The sequence below is a fragment of the Myotis myotis genome, unplaced genomic scaffold (assembly GCF_014108235.1).
Source record: "Myotis myotis isolate mMyoMyo1 unplaced genomic scaffold, mMyoMyo1.p scaffold_m19_p_18, whole genome shotgun sequence".
Lineage (NCBI taxonomy): Eukaryota > Metazoa > Chordata > Mammalia > Chiroptera > Vespertilionidae > Myotis > Myotis myotis.
This window is the reverse complement of record NW_023416322.1, coordinates 11,349,703-11,367,509: the sequence shown is the minus strand read 5'-3', so window position 1 is coordinate 11,367,509 and position 17,807 is coordinate 11,349,703. Positions and strand designations below refer to the sequence as shown.

The 17,807-nt window shown below is 50.6% G+C and overlaps 1 protein-coding gene across 8 annotated transcripts in view; it reads left to right on the top strand.

Annotated features, from left to right (window-relative positions):
• PLXNA2 (plexin A2) overlaps positions 1-17,807 on the top strand; it is a 212,936-nt gene that overhangs the window by 153,052 nt on the left and 42,077 nt on the right. For all 8 annotated transcript variants that reach the window (XR_004973183.1, XR_004973184.1, XR_004973185.1 and 5 more), the window contains one exon: positions 3,827-4,017. Coding sequence is in view for 5 of the 8 variants with exons in the window: in XM_036342298.1 (XP_036198191.1) it covers positions 3,827-4,017 (191 nt within the window). In the remaining 3 variants the exon portion in view is untranslated. The remainder of the gene's footprint in view (positions 1-3,826; positions 4,018-17,807) is intronic.

Genomic DNA, 17,807 nt, shown 5'->3' with positions numbered 1-17,807 from the left:
GGCTGCCGGCTCATCGCGGTTTTCTTCGGCTCCCAGAGACTTTGAAGTGTCTGTGGAACCTGACCCAGGAGAGCAGCAGGCGGAATGTCCCACCAGTTTCCCTGGAAAATGGGGATCTTGTTTCCAATCAGGTTCTGGCCCCGTCCTTGCACAAAGAAGGTTTTCAAAGCTGCTCCCCTGGTCCTGGGGTGGGTGGGAGAGGCCAGCGTGGGGACTCAAGTGCACAGCTGGCGCAGGAAGTTCAGGAAGGAGCTGGGCTGATGCAGGGGGACTCTCCCGGAGGCTCACCCTCATTCATCATGTGCAGCGCCTCCTATGTGCCAGGCAGGTGCTACCCTCAGTTCAGTTAATACCAACATTCCATCATGCTCTCAAGAATGACAAAGGTACCTCCAATTTGATGAGCACACATTGATTATTTTTTTAATATATTTTTATTGATTTCACAAAGGAAGGGAGAGGGAGAGAGATAGAAACATCAAGGATGAAAGAGAATCATTGATTGGCTGCCTCCTGCACACCCCACATTGGGGATCGATCGAAACCACAACCCGGGCATGTGCCCTGACCTGGAATTGAACCATGACTTCCTGGTTCATAGGTCAGTGCTCAAATACTGAGACATGCCAGCCAGGCTGAAATTATTTTTTTAATCATTGCAACAACCCGGATAGGTAAGCACCAGTATTATGCTAATTTTATAGATTAAAAAACCGAGACCCAGTGAGGTTAAGAAATGGACCGAGAGTGCTCACTTCGACAGCACCTATACTAAGACTGAAATGATGCAGGCTATATATAGCCTGGCCCTGCACCAATGTGCCAATTCACAAAGTGTTTTGTGTTTTTAAGACAAATACTGTATGGTATCTTTATATGTAGAATCTTAAACAAACAAACAAAAGGCAAACTCATAGAAACAGGAAGTAGAAGAGTCGTTACCAGGGCTGGGGACTGGGGGAACCAGGGAGAGGTGTGTACAGGGTACAAACATTCAACTAGAAGATGAGAAAGATCTGAGGATCTAATGTAAAACATGGTGCCTTTAGTTAATAACACCGTGTCGTATAATTGAAATTTGCAAGCAGCGCAGAACTTACATGTTCTCACTATGTGTATGGTGAAGGCTGTGTGTGTTAATGAACTAAATGAAAGGAATCCTTGCCTTGTGTATGCGTATAGCACAGCATCACGATTTCAATATGATACAATCTTATTTGTCAATTTACCTCAATAAAGCTGGAAAAAATAAAGGAAAGAAATGGACCAAGAGTCAACTAGTAAGAGCCAGGATTTGAACCACGAGAATCTGATGTCAGAGCTCACGCTGAAACACATCTCTTCCTTCTTAGTGACTGAGGCCACTGTGGGGTGTGACGCCTCCTCCCCCAGAACACTCCCCACCCCCCCACCCCCCCCCCGCCCCTGTGAGCCACATGCCTCACCACAGTTCAAACAGCTAGGGTTGCCACAGGCCTCTCCCTGTGCCTGAGGGTCACCGCAGGGACACCGAGAGGGAGACCAAGGCCACAGCAGGGCCTGCAAAGGCTTCGGATCCATGGGCTGCAGCTCCCTGTCCCGGACGCTGCCTGCACTGGGGGAGAGAAACTGAGCCAGGGCAGGTTTGGGGGTTTTCCTCTTTCTCCTCATACCCAGGCCACATTTTCTCAGTGCTGAGAGATAGACGTTTCCCTTGCTGAGCTTCTAGGCTCGGTTCCCAGAGGCTGCCTGTGCACCTGGAGCTGAAAGAAACATGGCCACATCCAAGCTGTCGCATCAGCACCCTCCCTTGCGGTGCGGGACAACTTTTAAGCAGCTCTTGAGTGCACGGGCAATGCCATCTTCACCTCCGTCTCCCTCCCACAGCCCCAGTGATCCTGGAGCTATGCACCGTGCTGGGTGGAAGAGGCCATGGTGTTTGAGGACTCACGTTCTAGATTCTAACAAGCCAGGGTCACGTCCTGTCTCTTTCACTCACAGTAGTGTGGACTCGGGCTAATTACCGTTCCTCTCTCTGCCTCAGGTTCCCCATCTGTGCCAGGGGGAAAGGATGCCCTTTTCTCAAGGTCATCCTGAGCATCCCATGAGAGCTAGACATGGCCCATGTGTGCACAGCGACAAATGCTCAGTGTGTGTTTGCTCAGCGTAAGACTCCCGTCTTCTAGGATTCCTACCCTAGGAAGCCATGGCAGGTGGAGGTTTAAATCTAGTCCCTACAGCTGGGACTGGGGATGCTGGACAGAGCAGAGGAACAGGATGGGAACCTGTGGGAAGAATGAAAAACGACGCCTTCCCTGGGGCATGTACACGGCCTCCCGCGGAGACACGCCAGGACTCCTGAAAGCTGTGTCTGCTTGACTTGAGTTGAAAACCACTTTCCGAGTATTCTGCTTCTATAGATTCTACTTGGAACTCTGAGTTCAAAACACCAGCAGGCAACAACTAAACCCCAGGCTCACAAGCCTGCTAACTGGCCGGGCAAGGGCTTCTAAGTCAGGAAATGCCATAGCAGCAGCAATGGGTTTGCAGACTTCAAAGTGACCTGCTCAGTGGCCACTTTGTCCTCTCTGGGGACAGCCTCTCCATCCACAGGGCCATGAACAGGGCTGTGGTAACCCTGTTCCTCATCAGGGCTGCCTCTACTTTGCCAGCCGCCAGGCCTTTCTGACGCCTCTCCCTGACCACCACTTCCCACTGTGCCCGGGGCCAGGTGCCTCCCTGCTCAGGACCTGCAGTCCAGCAACACAGCCAGTTGGAATTTCAGGATCCCAGCTTGGGGCACTCACCTTAGTGAGCTCTAAGAGTGAACAAGTCTCTGAGCTTCATTTTTTTAAAAATATATTTTTATTTATTTCAGAGAGGAAGGAAGAGGGAAAGAAAGATAGAAACATCAATGATGAGAGAGAATCACTGATCAGCCACCTCCTGCACACCCCACACTGGGGATCAAGCGCACAACCTGGGCATGTGCCCCAACCAGGAATCGAACCGTGACCTCCTGGTTCATAGGTTGACGCTCAACCACTGAGCCATGCCGGCTGAGCTCTGAGCTGCATTTTTATGTGAAATGGGGAAGTTAGTCTTTCCATCTCAGGATGAGGCCACATGTGAGTCAGAGAGGTACCAGCATAAGAAGGTAGTGTGTGTTCAAAGAAAAGATAACAAGCAGGTACAGAACATCAGGTATGTTACAGGCCCAGTGCTTAGCACTGAATATATCACATCTCACTCAAACCTCACAGCAAACGACAATTATCCCCATGTTATGGATTAAGTAAACAAGGTTCCAGAGGTCAAAGTCTTTGTCACGTGGCTAAGGAGGGGTGAAGCCTCCATTAAAGCCCTCATCTGATTCAATCTGGAGCCAGAACTTTTAAATAATCTTATTTGCTGCATTGCCTTTATTTTTTTTTTTTTTAAAAAAAAATGTATTTTTGTTGATTTCAGAAAGGAAGGGAGAGAGAGATAGAAACGTCAGTGATGAGAGAGAATCCTTGATTGGCTGCCTCCTGCATGCCCACTACTGTGGATCATGTCCGCTACTGTGGATGGAGCCCGCAATTGACTGGAATGGAACCATGACCTTCTGGTTCATAGGTCAACGCTTGATCCACTGAGCCAAACCAGCTAGAGCTCTGTATTGCCTTGAAATGGTTGCTAAGATGTTCCATTTATTGTTAATTATTCATCAATTGTTCTTGCAGTGATCGCAATGATTATTGATGTTATCTGTGGCTGGGGACGTTTCTGTCACACCTGTAAGAGGAGGGTAAATTGTGGGAGGCCCCGTCCCACCCCCTCTGAGACCGCCCCCCTGTCTTTGCAGTCCACCTCTACAAGTGCGCGGCCCAGCGGGAGAGCTGCGGCCTGTGCCTCAAGGCCGACCGGAAGTTTGAGTGCGGCTGGTGCAGCGGCGAGCGCAGGTGCACCCTCCACCAGCACTGTGCCAGCCCCTCCAGTCCCTGGCTCGACTGGTCCAGCCACAACGTTAAGTGCTCCAACCCGCAGATCACCGAGGTGAGTCCCCCCGCGTTCCAGAGCAGAATGGGATGGCCAGGAGCTGACCCCAGGGCAGTGGGACAGGAGCGCCAGCTGAGCCTTTGTGGAAGAATTCTTGGCCTCTCGGGAGTATCTCGATGGCCCACGTCCAGGGGTCAGTGACGAGTGTATGGAAGTGTGCCCTCGCGCCTGTGCAAGAGTGTGCGTGCACCCAACAAGGGAGGCAGAGCCAGGCCTGCTGGCCGGGAAGCGGGGGCGGCACTGGATGGGAAATTGGCCACGTAGCCGGTGAACGTTTCAGAAAGCAGGTTTCGCTTTTCTCAGCAGAAATGCGATTTCAGCAGCTGAGATTAGCTCCGAGTTGCACAGTTGAACACGGAGGAAGTAAAGGCAGGCGCTCCATCAGCCACCATGCCATTTCCCAGGGTTTACTCTGTCCCAAGTTGTGTGTGCATTTTAATGGGAAGAAACAGGTAATTAATTATCCTGGGGAAAAATGATGTGTCCTGAATAGCAAATTGCAAAGGACGATGAATAGGTGATGTGCACGGAAATGCAGCTGCTGGGGTTTGAACGGCCTGGGAGAGGCATAGTTGAATTTAACGTTGCTGGCGTTCACGTACTCATCACTCTTCACTGCTCCCAACTTGCTGACTATCACCTGTGCCACGAAACTAACTGAACGTTCCTCTGGTTACGAGGCATAAAAAGGCCTGGGCAGGTACCACCGTGGTCTGTGTTTGAAGAAGGCAGGGACAGGCCGCTCCTCTTCTACCTCTTTTCTGAGCAGAAGCTCTGTCCCTTTTCCTGCCTCCTTTTCACTTCTGGCCAAAGAAAGCACCTCTGCTCTCCCCTGTGTTGCCGGGTCCTGGGAAACCTCTGAAGCATCCTTATGATCATATCCAAGATGCAGAGCAGAGAAAAGAAAACCCTTGAGAGCAAACGAATATTGTTCACCTACAGCTGGGTCATTTGGAGAGTGAGCACATATTCATGTAGTGGCTTTGGTTGTCACGGTCTCAGGCAGTCCTCACATCCATTCTCAGCTCCATTTGACAGATGAAGACAACGAGGCTCAGAGGAAGGGAGTGAGTTGCCCGAGTTCACACAGCCGTTAAGTGTCAGAGCCCCAATTTTAGCTTGGATGTATTTAATTATAAAACCATTTTTAAAGCTTTCACTTTACTATTTTTGCTCAAGTAACATAAAACAAGCAGTGGTGCTTCCCCTTCCTGTATATCTGACCTGTCTAGCTGCTATGGACCAGATAGAGGCCAGCCATCCACAGGGAAGCATATCCCAGGGGAAACGCAATGCTGGGGCCAGGTGGTTTCTGCACCCAGGCCCTCGGGCAACCAATAGGAAGGTGCTCTGAGACTGTAAAGAGACACTGCCTGTCAAAGACTGGGCTTCTCCAATCCCATTGCACTTTCGGATGTGGCCAGTGACAGGGCCCACTGGCTTTCCCCTGTGCATTTATTTATCTCGCAGGAAAGAATGCTTACAGGGCTGTCCCAGCCTCTGCTCTCAGTCAGCTGGCTCCCCGACCTGCTCAGGGCTCCACGCCTTCACCCCGATTGTCATGATTTCCAGCAGCTGTTGGCCTGAAACGTGCTCTGGTCTGTAATTCTTCTTGTTGATGCAGTTGTGGCCTCTAGGTCTCTGTGCCTGTGTCATCGGGGCTCTTAAATGAGCCGGGGACTCCACCATCACCTCCCACCTCTGCCAACCCTGGCTGCTGCTCCAGCCCCATGTGTCTACTCCCTGACTGGCAGGCCCCCCGCCCCCAAGCCCCAAAGCAGGCTTCTCCCCGGGAAACCTCTGCCTCCACCGCCCCTGCTCACTGACCGGGGACTGACAGGCTGCTCTGCTCACAGAGGACACCCAGCTACACGATGCTAATTAACCCCCTGAGGTAATTAGGCTATAATTGATTTTCCCAGAGAACATAGCAGCAGGAGCCAGAGGCCCTGAGCAGTGGGGTCTCCTGTTGGTGTTTTTCAAGCAGAGGCCGTGGAGAAAGGAAAGTGCATGTTGTTGGAGAGACAAATCCATGCTGTGTCCCAAGCCACTGTGGGCAGATCATTCTGGACAGGGCATGGGGGGAAGGAGGACCCAGGCTTAGAATGTTTGACCCACTATTATCAGGAATATTTTCTTTCACTTTACATCTCCTCCTTCCAACCTATCCTCCTTTCCCTGTAAAAGCCATTTTCAATTTTTTTAACTTTTGAAATAATTGCAGACTTAACAAAAGGCACAAAAATAGAACTGCCATGTACCCTTCACCCAGATTTTCTAAAATTAACATCTTACATAACCACAATGTAATTATCAAATCGGGAAATTAACGTTGATACAATAATGCCATCTCCTATACATGCCTCATTCACATTTTGCCTGTTGTCCCTCTGAAGTCCTTTTTTTCTGGTCCAGGATCCAGCCCAGGGTCAAAGGTGACATTCATTGTCATGTCCCCTTCATGCTCTGATCATTCTTTGTGTTTCATGACCTTGATAGTGTCGAAGGAGGATACAGGCCAATTATCTTGTGGTTGTTCCTCAATTTGTGGATTTGCCCGATGTTTCTTCATGATTAAATTCGGGTTATATGTTTCTGGCAGTGAGCACTGAAAGAAAAAAATTGTAGGTTACATGTCAAAAGGGCACAGGGGCCAACTTGATTTGGCCCCAATGGGCAAATCTGCGGCAATCTTAGCAAGAAAATAAATAATGATCCTAATGGGCTATAAGCAATAGAATAAAATAAGAATTGATGGTCCTCAGTGATATAAATAAACAACTCATGGAGGAGAGAGAAAGCTCTTCTTTATACTAGAATTTCAGCTCCGAAATGTAGAGGGAATTATGGAAATAGAAAAACCATCGTTTGCAAAATTCACAGTGATAATTGTTTGAGGCAAGAATGGCCAATGAATGTTAAAATTAGTGGATGAAAGTATGATGAGAAATACGATATGTACATAGTCTCAAGCTATCTCCCCCAAGATACTTATGAATTACAATAAGAAATACTAACTTCACAGCAAAAACACCTGGCACACGCAACCTCAGCCACGGGATCAAAGTTAACTTCTTAGGAATGGGGAAACCAGCCTCATGTGCCCCTCCATAGGATGTGCTAAGAACATGACCTCATTTCTATGGCTTTTTTTTTTTTTTTTTTGCCCAAAATGTATAACTTGTTTGAAGTAACTTTTAAGAAGAATTAACTTATTTTCTTTACCTCAGCTTTTTGGCCAATTCCTTGACATTAGGATAGGTCTTTCTTTTAATAATTAGTATTATATGAGACCCATGCTCTTTTTCTCCTCCTTATCCCTGGAATTCTATGAGATCCATGCCCTGTATCTCCTCCTTGTCCCTGGAATTCTATGAGGTCTATGCCTTTTTTCTCCTCCTTGTCTCGGCCCTTATGGGTATCCCCTCAGTGCAAGCCCACGTGCCAACAGAAGCCATTTCCTATGAAGAGGCTTCTTGAGGGGTGGAAAGAGGAGGATGCTATGACAGCTGTGAAGGCTGCTGGGGGCTGCAGAACTTCCAAAGCTGGAAACGAAGGGGAGCTGGAACGGGTGCTGACCTTTCCAGGGGCAGGCAACTCAATGAGATGCCCCAAATGAACGAGTTCTGCTTTAGGAAAAGGAGTGGGCCCGAGTTTAGTTAGATGAACAGCTGTGTTCTTCCTTAACGCCCCCTTACCCCCCGCTGTCTCCATGACAACCAAGCCCACCCCTAGAGACCCATCTCTTATGGAGGTTTCATGTAAGACAAGTCTTACAGCCTATCGAATTTCCCAGTTTGCATAAACTTCAGGTTAGGACCCCCTCAGGACTCGCCGTCTGCTCCTTCCCAGCCAGCCCGTGTTGTGATAATGACGCTGTCCCCCGTGGGAGGCATCCCCGGCTGCTCCCACTCCAGCTGTCATCCTGGATGTCTGTGCACGTGTCACCTGTTCAACCCCAGGAACAGGCGACGTGCAGAGGGTGGGAAAGCCCAGGAGGGGAGATGCCTGGCCCATCACGTTTCTGTTCTTCCCAGCGTGTGCTTCGGGTCCTGCTGGGACCTCAGAGAGGGGGATGTGACGCGCCACCCACTAGACAGGAAGGCTCAGAAAAAAACATTTTCCAAGAGGCTGTGAGTGGGCAGCATCCAGCAGGAAGGGGAAGGATACAGACTATGTTCTTTGGGAGGAGAAATTTGAGAAGACCAGGGGCTTTGGGGGTCATGTGACAGAGGTCTCCACTCAAAGTGAATGTATTAGTTTGTTAGGGCAGCAGTTACAAGACACCACCAACTGGGCGCCTTAAACAACAGATATTTGTTTTCTTATAGTTCTGGAGGTTAGAGGTCCAAGATCAAGGTGTTGGCAGGGTCGGTTTCTTCTGAGGCTGTGAGGACAGTCTGTTCCATGCCTCTCCCCCACCTTCGGGGGTTGTGGCAATCTTTGGCTTTTCTTGGCTTTATAGAAGCATCACCCCAATCTCCACCTTCATGTCCACATGCTGCTCTCTCTGGGTTCATATCTATCTCCAGCTTTTACAACAATAAGACCCCAGTCATGTTAAATTAGGGCCAACACTAAGGCTCCCATTTGAACTTGGTTACCTCTGTAAATCCTGTCTCCAAATAAGGTCCCAGTCTACGGTAATGGGAGCGAGAGCTTCAACATACGGATTTGGAGGGGACAGAGTTCAACTCATAACAGCATTCTGTGAAAAAAAGGAGATGCCCAGCTTTAAGGAAATGAATTCTCTCATTCAGTATTCATTTAGTGAGTGCCCGCTGTATGCCATGCACTGGGCAAGGCTTGAAGTTCTCGCTGATAGGTTAGTCCTGGGGGAGGAGGCGGGACGATGCAGCCTCTCTCTGTAGAACTCCAGCCTATCTATGCACTTGGCCACCAGGAAGAGGCTGGGAACTGCTTGCCCTGCAGCCAGTCTGCTTCCTCCGAAGGACCTGAGACAGTCACTTCTAATCTACATCCCTTGCCATCGTCTCCTGTTTGGAAAGAGGACTGCAGCAGGGTCCTAGCTCTCCACGCCTAAGAGGACACAAACTTCAGGCCAGGGACACGAAGCGATGAGCCGCATCCTAGTTCTGGGAGTCTTAGCAATAACAGCTTTTCCTTAACGAGACTCTGCTGTGTGCCAGGACCTGTGCACTTTGCATACCTACGACGCCTAAGAGATGGTTCTAAGTATCTTCATTTAAGAGTTGGGGAAGCTGTGCTTAGGGAAGTAAACAGTTTGCCAGAAGTCATGCATTGGTTCATGGCAGAGCAAACTCAAGGCCAGGCCGCTGACTCCAGAAAGCAGACTCTCCCACCATGCCATGTGACCGCTCTTGGTCAGAGGGGTGGAGGGGTTCTCCCTTGCTATACACCTCACTCCACTCCACGTATATCAGAAATGCCTGGGCCCAGGGTCAGAATCCTCTGGAAGAGCCAAGAGATGCCAGACAAGCTGAGAATATTGGCTGTGCTTTGTATTGAGCCTTAAAAGACAAAACAAACAAAAAAACCTTTACATAACTAGGTCCACACATTCCTGTGAGTGGGGGGAAAACAGGAAGAGCGTTTTGGGGTGCTCTTGAGCTTAAGGATGTCACTTCTTGCTAGCTTAGGGCAGATGTAACTTTAATTTCGGGTTTCTTAAAGCCACCAGACTTGATTTGGTTGGTTTCTGGTTGTCTTTATTAGTTCTGTGATGGTTCAGGTGAAAGTTGGAAGTTCCTTAGGCTGGTGGCTCAGCCTTCCGAGGCATCTCAGCCCGATGGGAGAGCCTGGAGGATGGGGCCCCGTGGTCCACACCTGTAGGTGAGAACGAGGTCAGGGTGAAGTCATGGCCAGAACTGCAAGGGGTGAGTCCCCAGTGCTGGACCCTCAGGGCATGACCACGAACCTACCACCACTTGGATCCCAAAGAAGGTCCCTGTGTGTTTCTGAAGTCACCTGCACATTGCCTAGTGAGGGTACACGCAGGCCAGGACACAGTTGTCTCTCTATTGATCACCTTGTAGCTTTTGCTTTATACATTTTTCAACTTCATCAACTTCCCCTACACCTCACTAGTCCCTGCCCAGGGGATAGTCCTTCTCTTTAACGTTATCTTAGGTGCATGTTCCTAGGAAAGAAAGCCCGTTGCAGAAAACCGTGTACACCGCCCTCCAAGACCAAGCCTAAATCATGTTGCTGTTTGACAGGATTCCTCACTCTGGCTTCCTCCTGCTTCCCTCCTGCCCAAATGACTTAAAGAAGATTTCCCCCCGGATTCCCTCAGGCTCAAATGCATTTGTGAAACCGTTTGGGGAGCTGGGCCTTTACAGTATTTACCAGTATCTGCAGGGCTGCCTCAAATCTCCGCAGGGAAGGCCGAACATCACCTGCCCGGGGCCAGAGTGACTGGCTGCAAAGTTCCCGACAAATACAAGAGAAGTAGCCCGCGTTGCTGAGAAACAAGTCAGCACTCTGATCCCCGTTCCTTTATTTGCAGGCCTCATTAATATAACATCCCAGGCAACACACCGCTAACGGGGGATGGTGTCAAGATGAATAATGGAGTTACTCTGCTGAGATAACAATTAGGTTTTGAATGTCCTATCAGCTAAGACAGAGGCAGCCAGGATTCATGTCGGGTAGGAGAGCTGGCACCGCCAGGGCTATAGATTCCTGCAGAGCCATCAGCTGGGCTCTCGCCCACCGTGAAGAGTGTGCACACCCACATGCGCGAGCGCGCACACACACACACACACACACACACCCCAGTTGGAAAAGAATGTGCTATCTTGGATGAGCATCAGGTGTCTTTGGGATCCAGGGTGGGATCAGCATTTGCAGGCACAATGCCAGCATCACTGCTCTCTATGGTTAGGGAAGCTCTAAGCAACAGGAAAGGAGTGAGTAAGTCAGGAGATGAGCCTTGTCCTCACAGACTTGTCTTGATTGTGGGCTGCTTGAGCTTTGAACCACAATGTGACCTGAGTCCCCACCAAGAACAACACCAGAGGCTCACCTGCATAGGACCCAGAGCCACTTGCCCTGGCTGGTGTGGCTCAGTCGGTTGGAGCATCATCTCATACACCAAAAGGTGGTGGCTTCGATTCCCAGTCAGAGCACAGACCCAGGATGTGGGTTCAGTACCGGGTCAGGGTGTGTGTGTCAGGCAGCCAATCCATGTTTCTCGCTCACATCGATGTTCCCTCCCTTCCTCCCTCTTCTTTTCCCTTCCTCTCTCTAAAATCAATTTAAAAAAAAAAAAAAAAAAAAAAAAAAAGAGCCATTTTTCCTCTGAACTTTAGCTAACCCAGCTTCTGCCTGATTTCCTACTCATAAAATAATAATGAGAAAAATAATTAACTAAGAGTCACTGAATGCTTAACCTGGCACCTCGCATGGGGCTTCGCATCTCAGGTATGTTAACTCATTCAGACCTGACAGTAACTTTTAGGAGGTTGAGCTATTATAATTGCCAGCCCCATCTGACAGGTGAGGAAAGCAAGCCTCTGTGAGGTGTGGTAACTCCCTTGAATTCACTGCTAGTAGGTTTTAGGACTGGGACTTAACCCTCAGCTACTTGATGCTAGAGCCCGCCTTTGACCAGTAGACCATCCTCAACCCCTCTCCTGGGCTCACTTAGACAATTGGAACTCTCACCACAGGGCTGGAGGCAGGGAAGGTGCTGGCCTCTGGCATCAGCCCGCTGCAGGGAGGGGGAAAAGCCAGTGCCCACTCCCAGGGAGAGGTGCTGGAGGGAAGGGGGGTACATTCACAGGGACAGGGCAGAGAGGAGGCAGGAGGGAAGCTGAGAAGTTTGGAGAGATCTCGGTGACCACAAAGCCAAACTCAGAGCTTGGAAAGCAGCAAGCATGGCCTTAGCTGAGGGAGGGGACGGGGGCCTGAGGAGAGGGAACCCATGGGCAGATCAGCTTGAGTTGATCCAGGGTCTGCCCCAGGGTGGGATGATGATCAGCTCAGGCACTGTTGTGCCGAGGCTGAAAGCACAGGTTAGATAGGCCTAGCTGGGCTCTGCCACTCCCTGTGCAACCTTGAGCAAGTTACTGAACCTCTCTGGACCACTATTCCCCATCTATACAATAGCAGTCATAATAGTCCCTCCCTCCAAGCTTGTTTGGAGCGCATCATGGGATAAAATATGTAAAGCCCTTGGCACAATTCCTGGCTCATGATAAGACCTTAGTAAGTGCAAAGCCTGTCGTCATCATTAGCAGAATCTTTAATGACCTGGAGCGGATGCCAGATTCTGTCTTTTCTCACTGTGTCTATCAGACAAGAGATGCAACCAGGGAAAGATGGGTTCCAGGATGGGAGCTGGGCTTTGTGAGGCGCCCACCAAGAAGGGGTTCTCCTCTGACCCCTTAAGCCCGGACCCAGCAGGAGGCCCCCACTCCACCCCTGCAAGGCTCCTGAGCCCCAGGAATGGCCCACCCCACACTCCCCAGGCTGCGGAGCCTCTGGCCATGGCACCTCCCTCACCACTCCCTGGTGCAGCCCCTGGGAGCTCTCCAGCTGTAATTAACCGGCTGCATCTGCACTGGCCCTAGGGCGGCTTGGTGGCACAGTTCCCTCCAAACTGCTCCATGAGAATCAGAGTGAATGCAGCACCATGGGGACTGGTTTCCAGGTCACGGCACCCACGGTGGAAACACGCATGACACAGTCGGGCAGGAACACAGATTCGGCCGCGGTGCAGGGCAGTGGGGTCTGGGGAGGCGGGGAAGTGGCTCTCCAAACCAGAGGTGTTGGGAGGCTTTGAGCGTGAGAGGACCCAGCAGGACACAGGACTGTCCGAGTTAGTCCCCTGCCATCAGCACACGCCAGCCTCACCCCACATCCTCTGGCTGAAGATGAGCAGATAAAGAAGTGCTCGGCCAGGACTCAGACTAACTAACCCCTTTATACCCAGGCCTGGTCAGTGACTGCTTCTCAGACGGGGTTTAGGGCTGCTGAACTCAGCCCATCGCCCTAATGGGTTCCCACATTTTCCTTCCGAATCCTGCAAATAGACAAACACTTTAGAGCCTACAGCCAGTTGAAAGGCCAGTACTCTTAAGGCAAGGTAATAACCTGAACCTAATGTTCCATTAAGATGCAAATAAAGGTTTCTTTAGGGAGGAGAGACTAGCAGGGTGAGAGGTGCCTAAAACGGGTGAAGGAAGACCAGAGAGAAAAGAAAGAAAGGGGAAGGAGACCAAGGGGCTACCCTGGCCCTCGGATTTGCGCAGGACCGGCCTGGTGAATGTCTGCGTGACAAGGGAAAGAAGTCCTGGGCACAAGCCTAGGGGTCACTACCCTCTCCGAGGATGCACGGGAACCCGAGGTCCAAAGAGCAGCATCCGCAATGATCAAAGGGCTTAGAAAACAAGATCTCCCGACAGAAGGCTAAGAGAATCGCAGCAGCGAAGGCCAGGGGTGACAGATTGGCCGTCCTCAGTGTCTGAAAGATGTTTGATGAGGAGGCAGCTGCTAAGTCGTCCGTTCGATGCGGAATCACAGCGGAAACTGGCTTACATGAAAGCTGGGGAGATGCAGAAAGAGCGTCCTGATGATTCCACGTGGAGAAGCAGCAGCATCCCCAGCCACGCTGGGCACCCCCATGCTCCCAGCCGTCATGAAAGGGCAGTTTGTTTCAGAATCCGGTCAAGACCAGCACTTTCTAGTCACAAGAGCTGGGGATGTCTGTCAAGGCAGCGCGCTGAGTATTAGGTTGCTAAGCTAAAGTGAGAGGGTCCCTGTCCCAAGATAGTTATCGACTTGATGAGGAAAAAGCAGTTACAGTCCCTGTGGGCTCTGCTGTCCTGGGACCTTCCCAGAGGGCAGTGGGCGTGTAGGAGAAGGTGCTGCCAACCCTACCCCAGGGAGTCGGAGAAAGCCTCTGACTCGCAGTGGGCACGCTTCCTGGGCATGTCAAATGCACATGGGAGTTAGCTGTCTAGCTGTGGGGACCCAGAGCTCAGGGAGGTGGGTAGGGAGGGGGTCCCAGCAGGAGCAAGCACAGAACGTAGGGGAGATTGTCATGCCCCCTTCACCCCCCTCAGCAACAGCAGCTGCTTCTGGGATCCTCTCTCCCTCGTGCCTGACTTCGGGCTCTGACTTCCGAGGACCACAGAGAATTTAAATAGCTCTCTGGTCCACATGATAATAGGTTACAGAGCACGGGGCTGAAATGAGTCAATATCTAAAGATCTTGCCAGCTGATTTCACAGGTTTTCAGCTTCCTTCTCCCTCTCTCCACACCCTCAGCCACTGTACACACACACACACACACACACACACACACACTCACTCAGCCCAAACTGCCAAACCACTTGTTTGTGCGGATGTCTCATTCAGAATTATTGAATGACTTAAAATAATCCATTGCATTTATTGTGAAGGTCAGTGCCTACCCCAGAACGGCTACTAGCCAAGGGAAAAAGATGTGGTGGGAAGGACGGGAGGAAGGGATGTGGACCATTTTAGACAGGACCAGTGTCTTCCCAAATTTATTCCGGGAGAAAAGGTGATGCATGGCTCAGACTATGCTTCTGTGCAGGGCCCAGAACCCACCAAAACCCAGGCCCTGCCCTCAGCACCCCAGCCACTCCCTGCCCAAGCCCAGGCTGCAGGCCACCTCCCAGGCTTTCTCCAGTTAACCCAGGGCACCTTTTCCCAGCTGGGCCACCCCAGCATCTAGGTTATGTGTGTCTGGTCCACGTGTCCTCCTTCCAGATCAGAAGGAAGAGCCCCACCCTCTAAAGCTCCCGACCAACACTGCCACCCCGTGGTTTTGTGATCTAGGAAGGCACAGGTATGGGGGAACACAGGGAAGGAAATTGCCTACTTTCAAGGCCTGCTCTCCAATCCACCGCTGCATTAGGGACTTTCCAACATCCCTGTGAGGCGAGCATCACTGTCCGTTTTCTGATAAGGACACAGGGATGGAAGGTCACATAGCCCACACGTGTCGGAGCTGGAATTCAAACTCAAGTCTATCTGACGCCAAAGGCCACTCTCTTCCTGCTACAGACACTGCCTGAGCATCGGATGGTCTCTCTCCATCCCGGCCATATCTTCTCCCCTGTCAGTGGGGAAATCTGTATAACTCCACCTGCCCTCTCACCTTCACCTCTCCCTTCTGCTGTAGCCCAACACCTTCCTGATCTGCAAGGCAGAAGGCAAGGCCTTCCTTGGCGTTCTAGAAGCAGTACCTGGGACTCCAGCAAGTTACCTCTTTATAGACCGGGTTGGATGGGCAAGACTTTGCTCCTGAGAGAAATAAGCTTTGTGAGTGCTACACTGGGTGCTTTGCAATCTAATGCTGCTTTAAAAATTATATATAATTGATTTCAGAGAGGAAGGAAGAGGAAGAGAGAGACAGAAACATCAATGATGATAATCATCAATTCGCTGCCTCCTGCATGTCCCCTACTGGGCATCAAGCCTGCAACTCAGGCGTGTGCCCTGACAGGAATCAAACTGTGACCTGCTTCATTCATATTTCAGTGCTCAACCACTGAGCCACATGGGCCGGGCTCTAATGCTGCTTTTAAGAAAAGAGCCTTAGGATTAGTCTCCAGGGTGGGCTTGGGACACTGCAGCTGCCTGGTCTGAGGGGGTGTCCTGAGGGATCCTGCTCACTCCCTCTCTGGAGAATAGATCCTTTCTTATCAAGCCTCCCCTCTGTAGCATCTCCCCAACACCTTGTGCTGAGGCGAAATAGGAAAGCAGGATGCCTGCGTTTTTACCACCCCAGCCACTGCACAGGCATCAAGGCCCTTACACTCATTCTCACATGGAAGCTTTCAGATAGCAGGGGTTGTGTCCGACAGAATACCTTCCTGTCCCTTTGCACTCTGAGCCCAGAGCTCCACCTGACTCTCTCTGATTTGTAAGCAAGGGGAGAGCAATGACATGAGCAAAGGCCCAGAAATTTTAAAGTGCGTGTATGTATGAGAATCACTGGTATCTGGGGGGACATAGTACAGAAGACATAGTACAGGGTGGCAGATGTGGATGAAGAAGTCACAAAGGTCAGAACCTGAAGAACCGGTGCCTTGACAGGTTTTTAAAGCAGATGGTAACTGGGCAAGTATGTGTTCATGAAGGTCAGACCTAAGGGAGGAACATGGGGTTCTGGCTGTTAGCATGGGTGAGAGGTGGTAGAGCCCTGCTTATCACCTGGTCTGGAGCACAGAGCAGAGCACAGATTCAAAAAAATACCTGGGAGTAAGAACTGGTCATGCCCGCCGACCATATGCATTACGCATAGTAGGCGAGAGAAGGGAAACAGTTGAAAATGCAAGATTCCCGGCTGGGTGCACAGTGATTCCGTTAACCTTGAAAGAGAATCTGGGAGGATAATGAGGTTAGAGGTGGAAGGAGAAAAAATTAAGAGTTCATTTTTAGACCTGGTGAAATGTGAGGTGCCTGCGGGACACACAGTGGACGTGGAGGTATCCAGTAGCAATTGGATATATGGATGTGGAGCTCGAGAGGCAGGTCTGAGCCAACAATATAGATTTGAAAGTCATCAGTAATGGAGGCATTGGGAATTCTCGTGCAAATCAAATGCTCACCACCTCACCTATGTTTGGGAAATCCAGACTTTTACCCATCAGTTTCGTTTTAATCAAGGAAGATGTGAGCCCCAGGGCATGATGGATGCTGAATGCCTCCGCCCCCTACCCCAGGTGCTGGCCGCAAGCACATAGCATGTCACATAGCACATAGCGTGTGCCCTGTAGGGAAGAAGAGCCACATGGCCCCAGCATTCCCCGGGTGCTTTCCAATGACTCAGAAGGACTCTGGTTCTCCAGGTTTACATCCCCGCAGCTGGTCGCTGGCTTAGAAAAGATCAGGCTGGTGTCTCTACGCCCCAAACTATCTACCTCTTCAACATGTGTCTTCATGCCAAGATCATAACACTTGCTCATGATTTTTTTAAGTCTTCCTTCCCTGCACAGTATAAGCTGGCTTATGCTTCTGAGCAGCTCAGTGCCCATGACCATGTCCCTGACCCTGACCCTGAGGCGTGGGCAGGGGATACTAAACGACTTGCCAGCAGGAGGAAGCTGCCCCATGGAACCCGCTGACACCCCTGCCTCCTCACAATAAAATCCCTACATGCTACCTGCAAGACGAAAATATTTTTAGTCTTTCCAGAAAGATTTCATTTCACAGTTTTTCTGAAAGGTTGTAATTAACTGCAGTGAGCAAAAGAATGCATTTTTAAAAATAAAAGTGGGGGAAGGAGAGTGAACCAATCACCACGGGTTTGTCAATTGCTTTTAGTAGGTGGGTTCCTGCCATCCAGGTGGCTGGGGGAGGGGGAGAGGGGCCAGCTGAGCTCATTCCAAGTGGATCAAAAGAGAGCCAGCCAGGTGCTCAAGCTTGTTGAGAGCAATATTCCTTCCAACAGAGGCTCCTGCATGGGGCATGGGAGCAGCCCCTTCCCCGGTCCTCATTGCCCAGGGTCCATCTTGCAGAGTCCAGGAGGCCCGGGGACCTGAGACACTGCCAGGGGAGAGTGGGAGAGCCAAGACCAAGTATTGCTTATTTTTAGCATCCCAGGGACAGAAAAGCTGTGGGCCACGGTTCCTCATACCAGCGCTTTTCTCTCCAAATTGTCCCGCCTTCCCCCCACACTCGTGCCAGCACTCAGAGATGCCTGTGTGCCCCTCCACTCTCCCTCCATTGATTCATTTCATGAATCTTGTTGGTTTTATTCATAAGGTGGGATGTTTTATTCCCATGAAAGGGAGTCAGAGCCATAGACAAGGTGACTTAGGTGA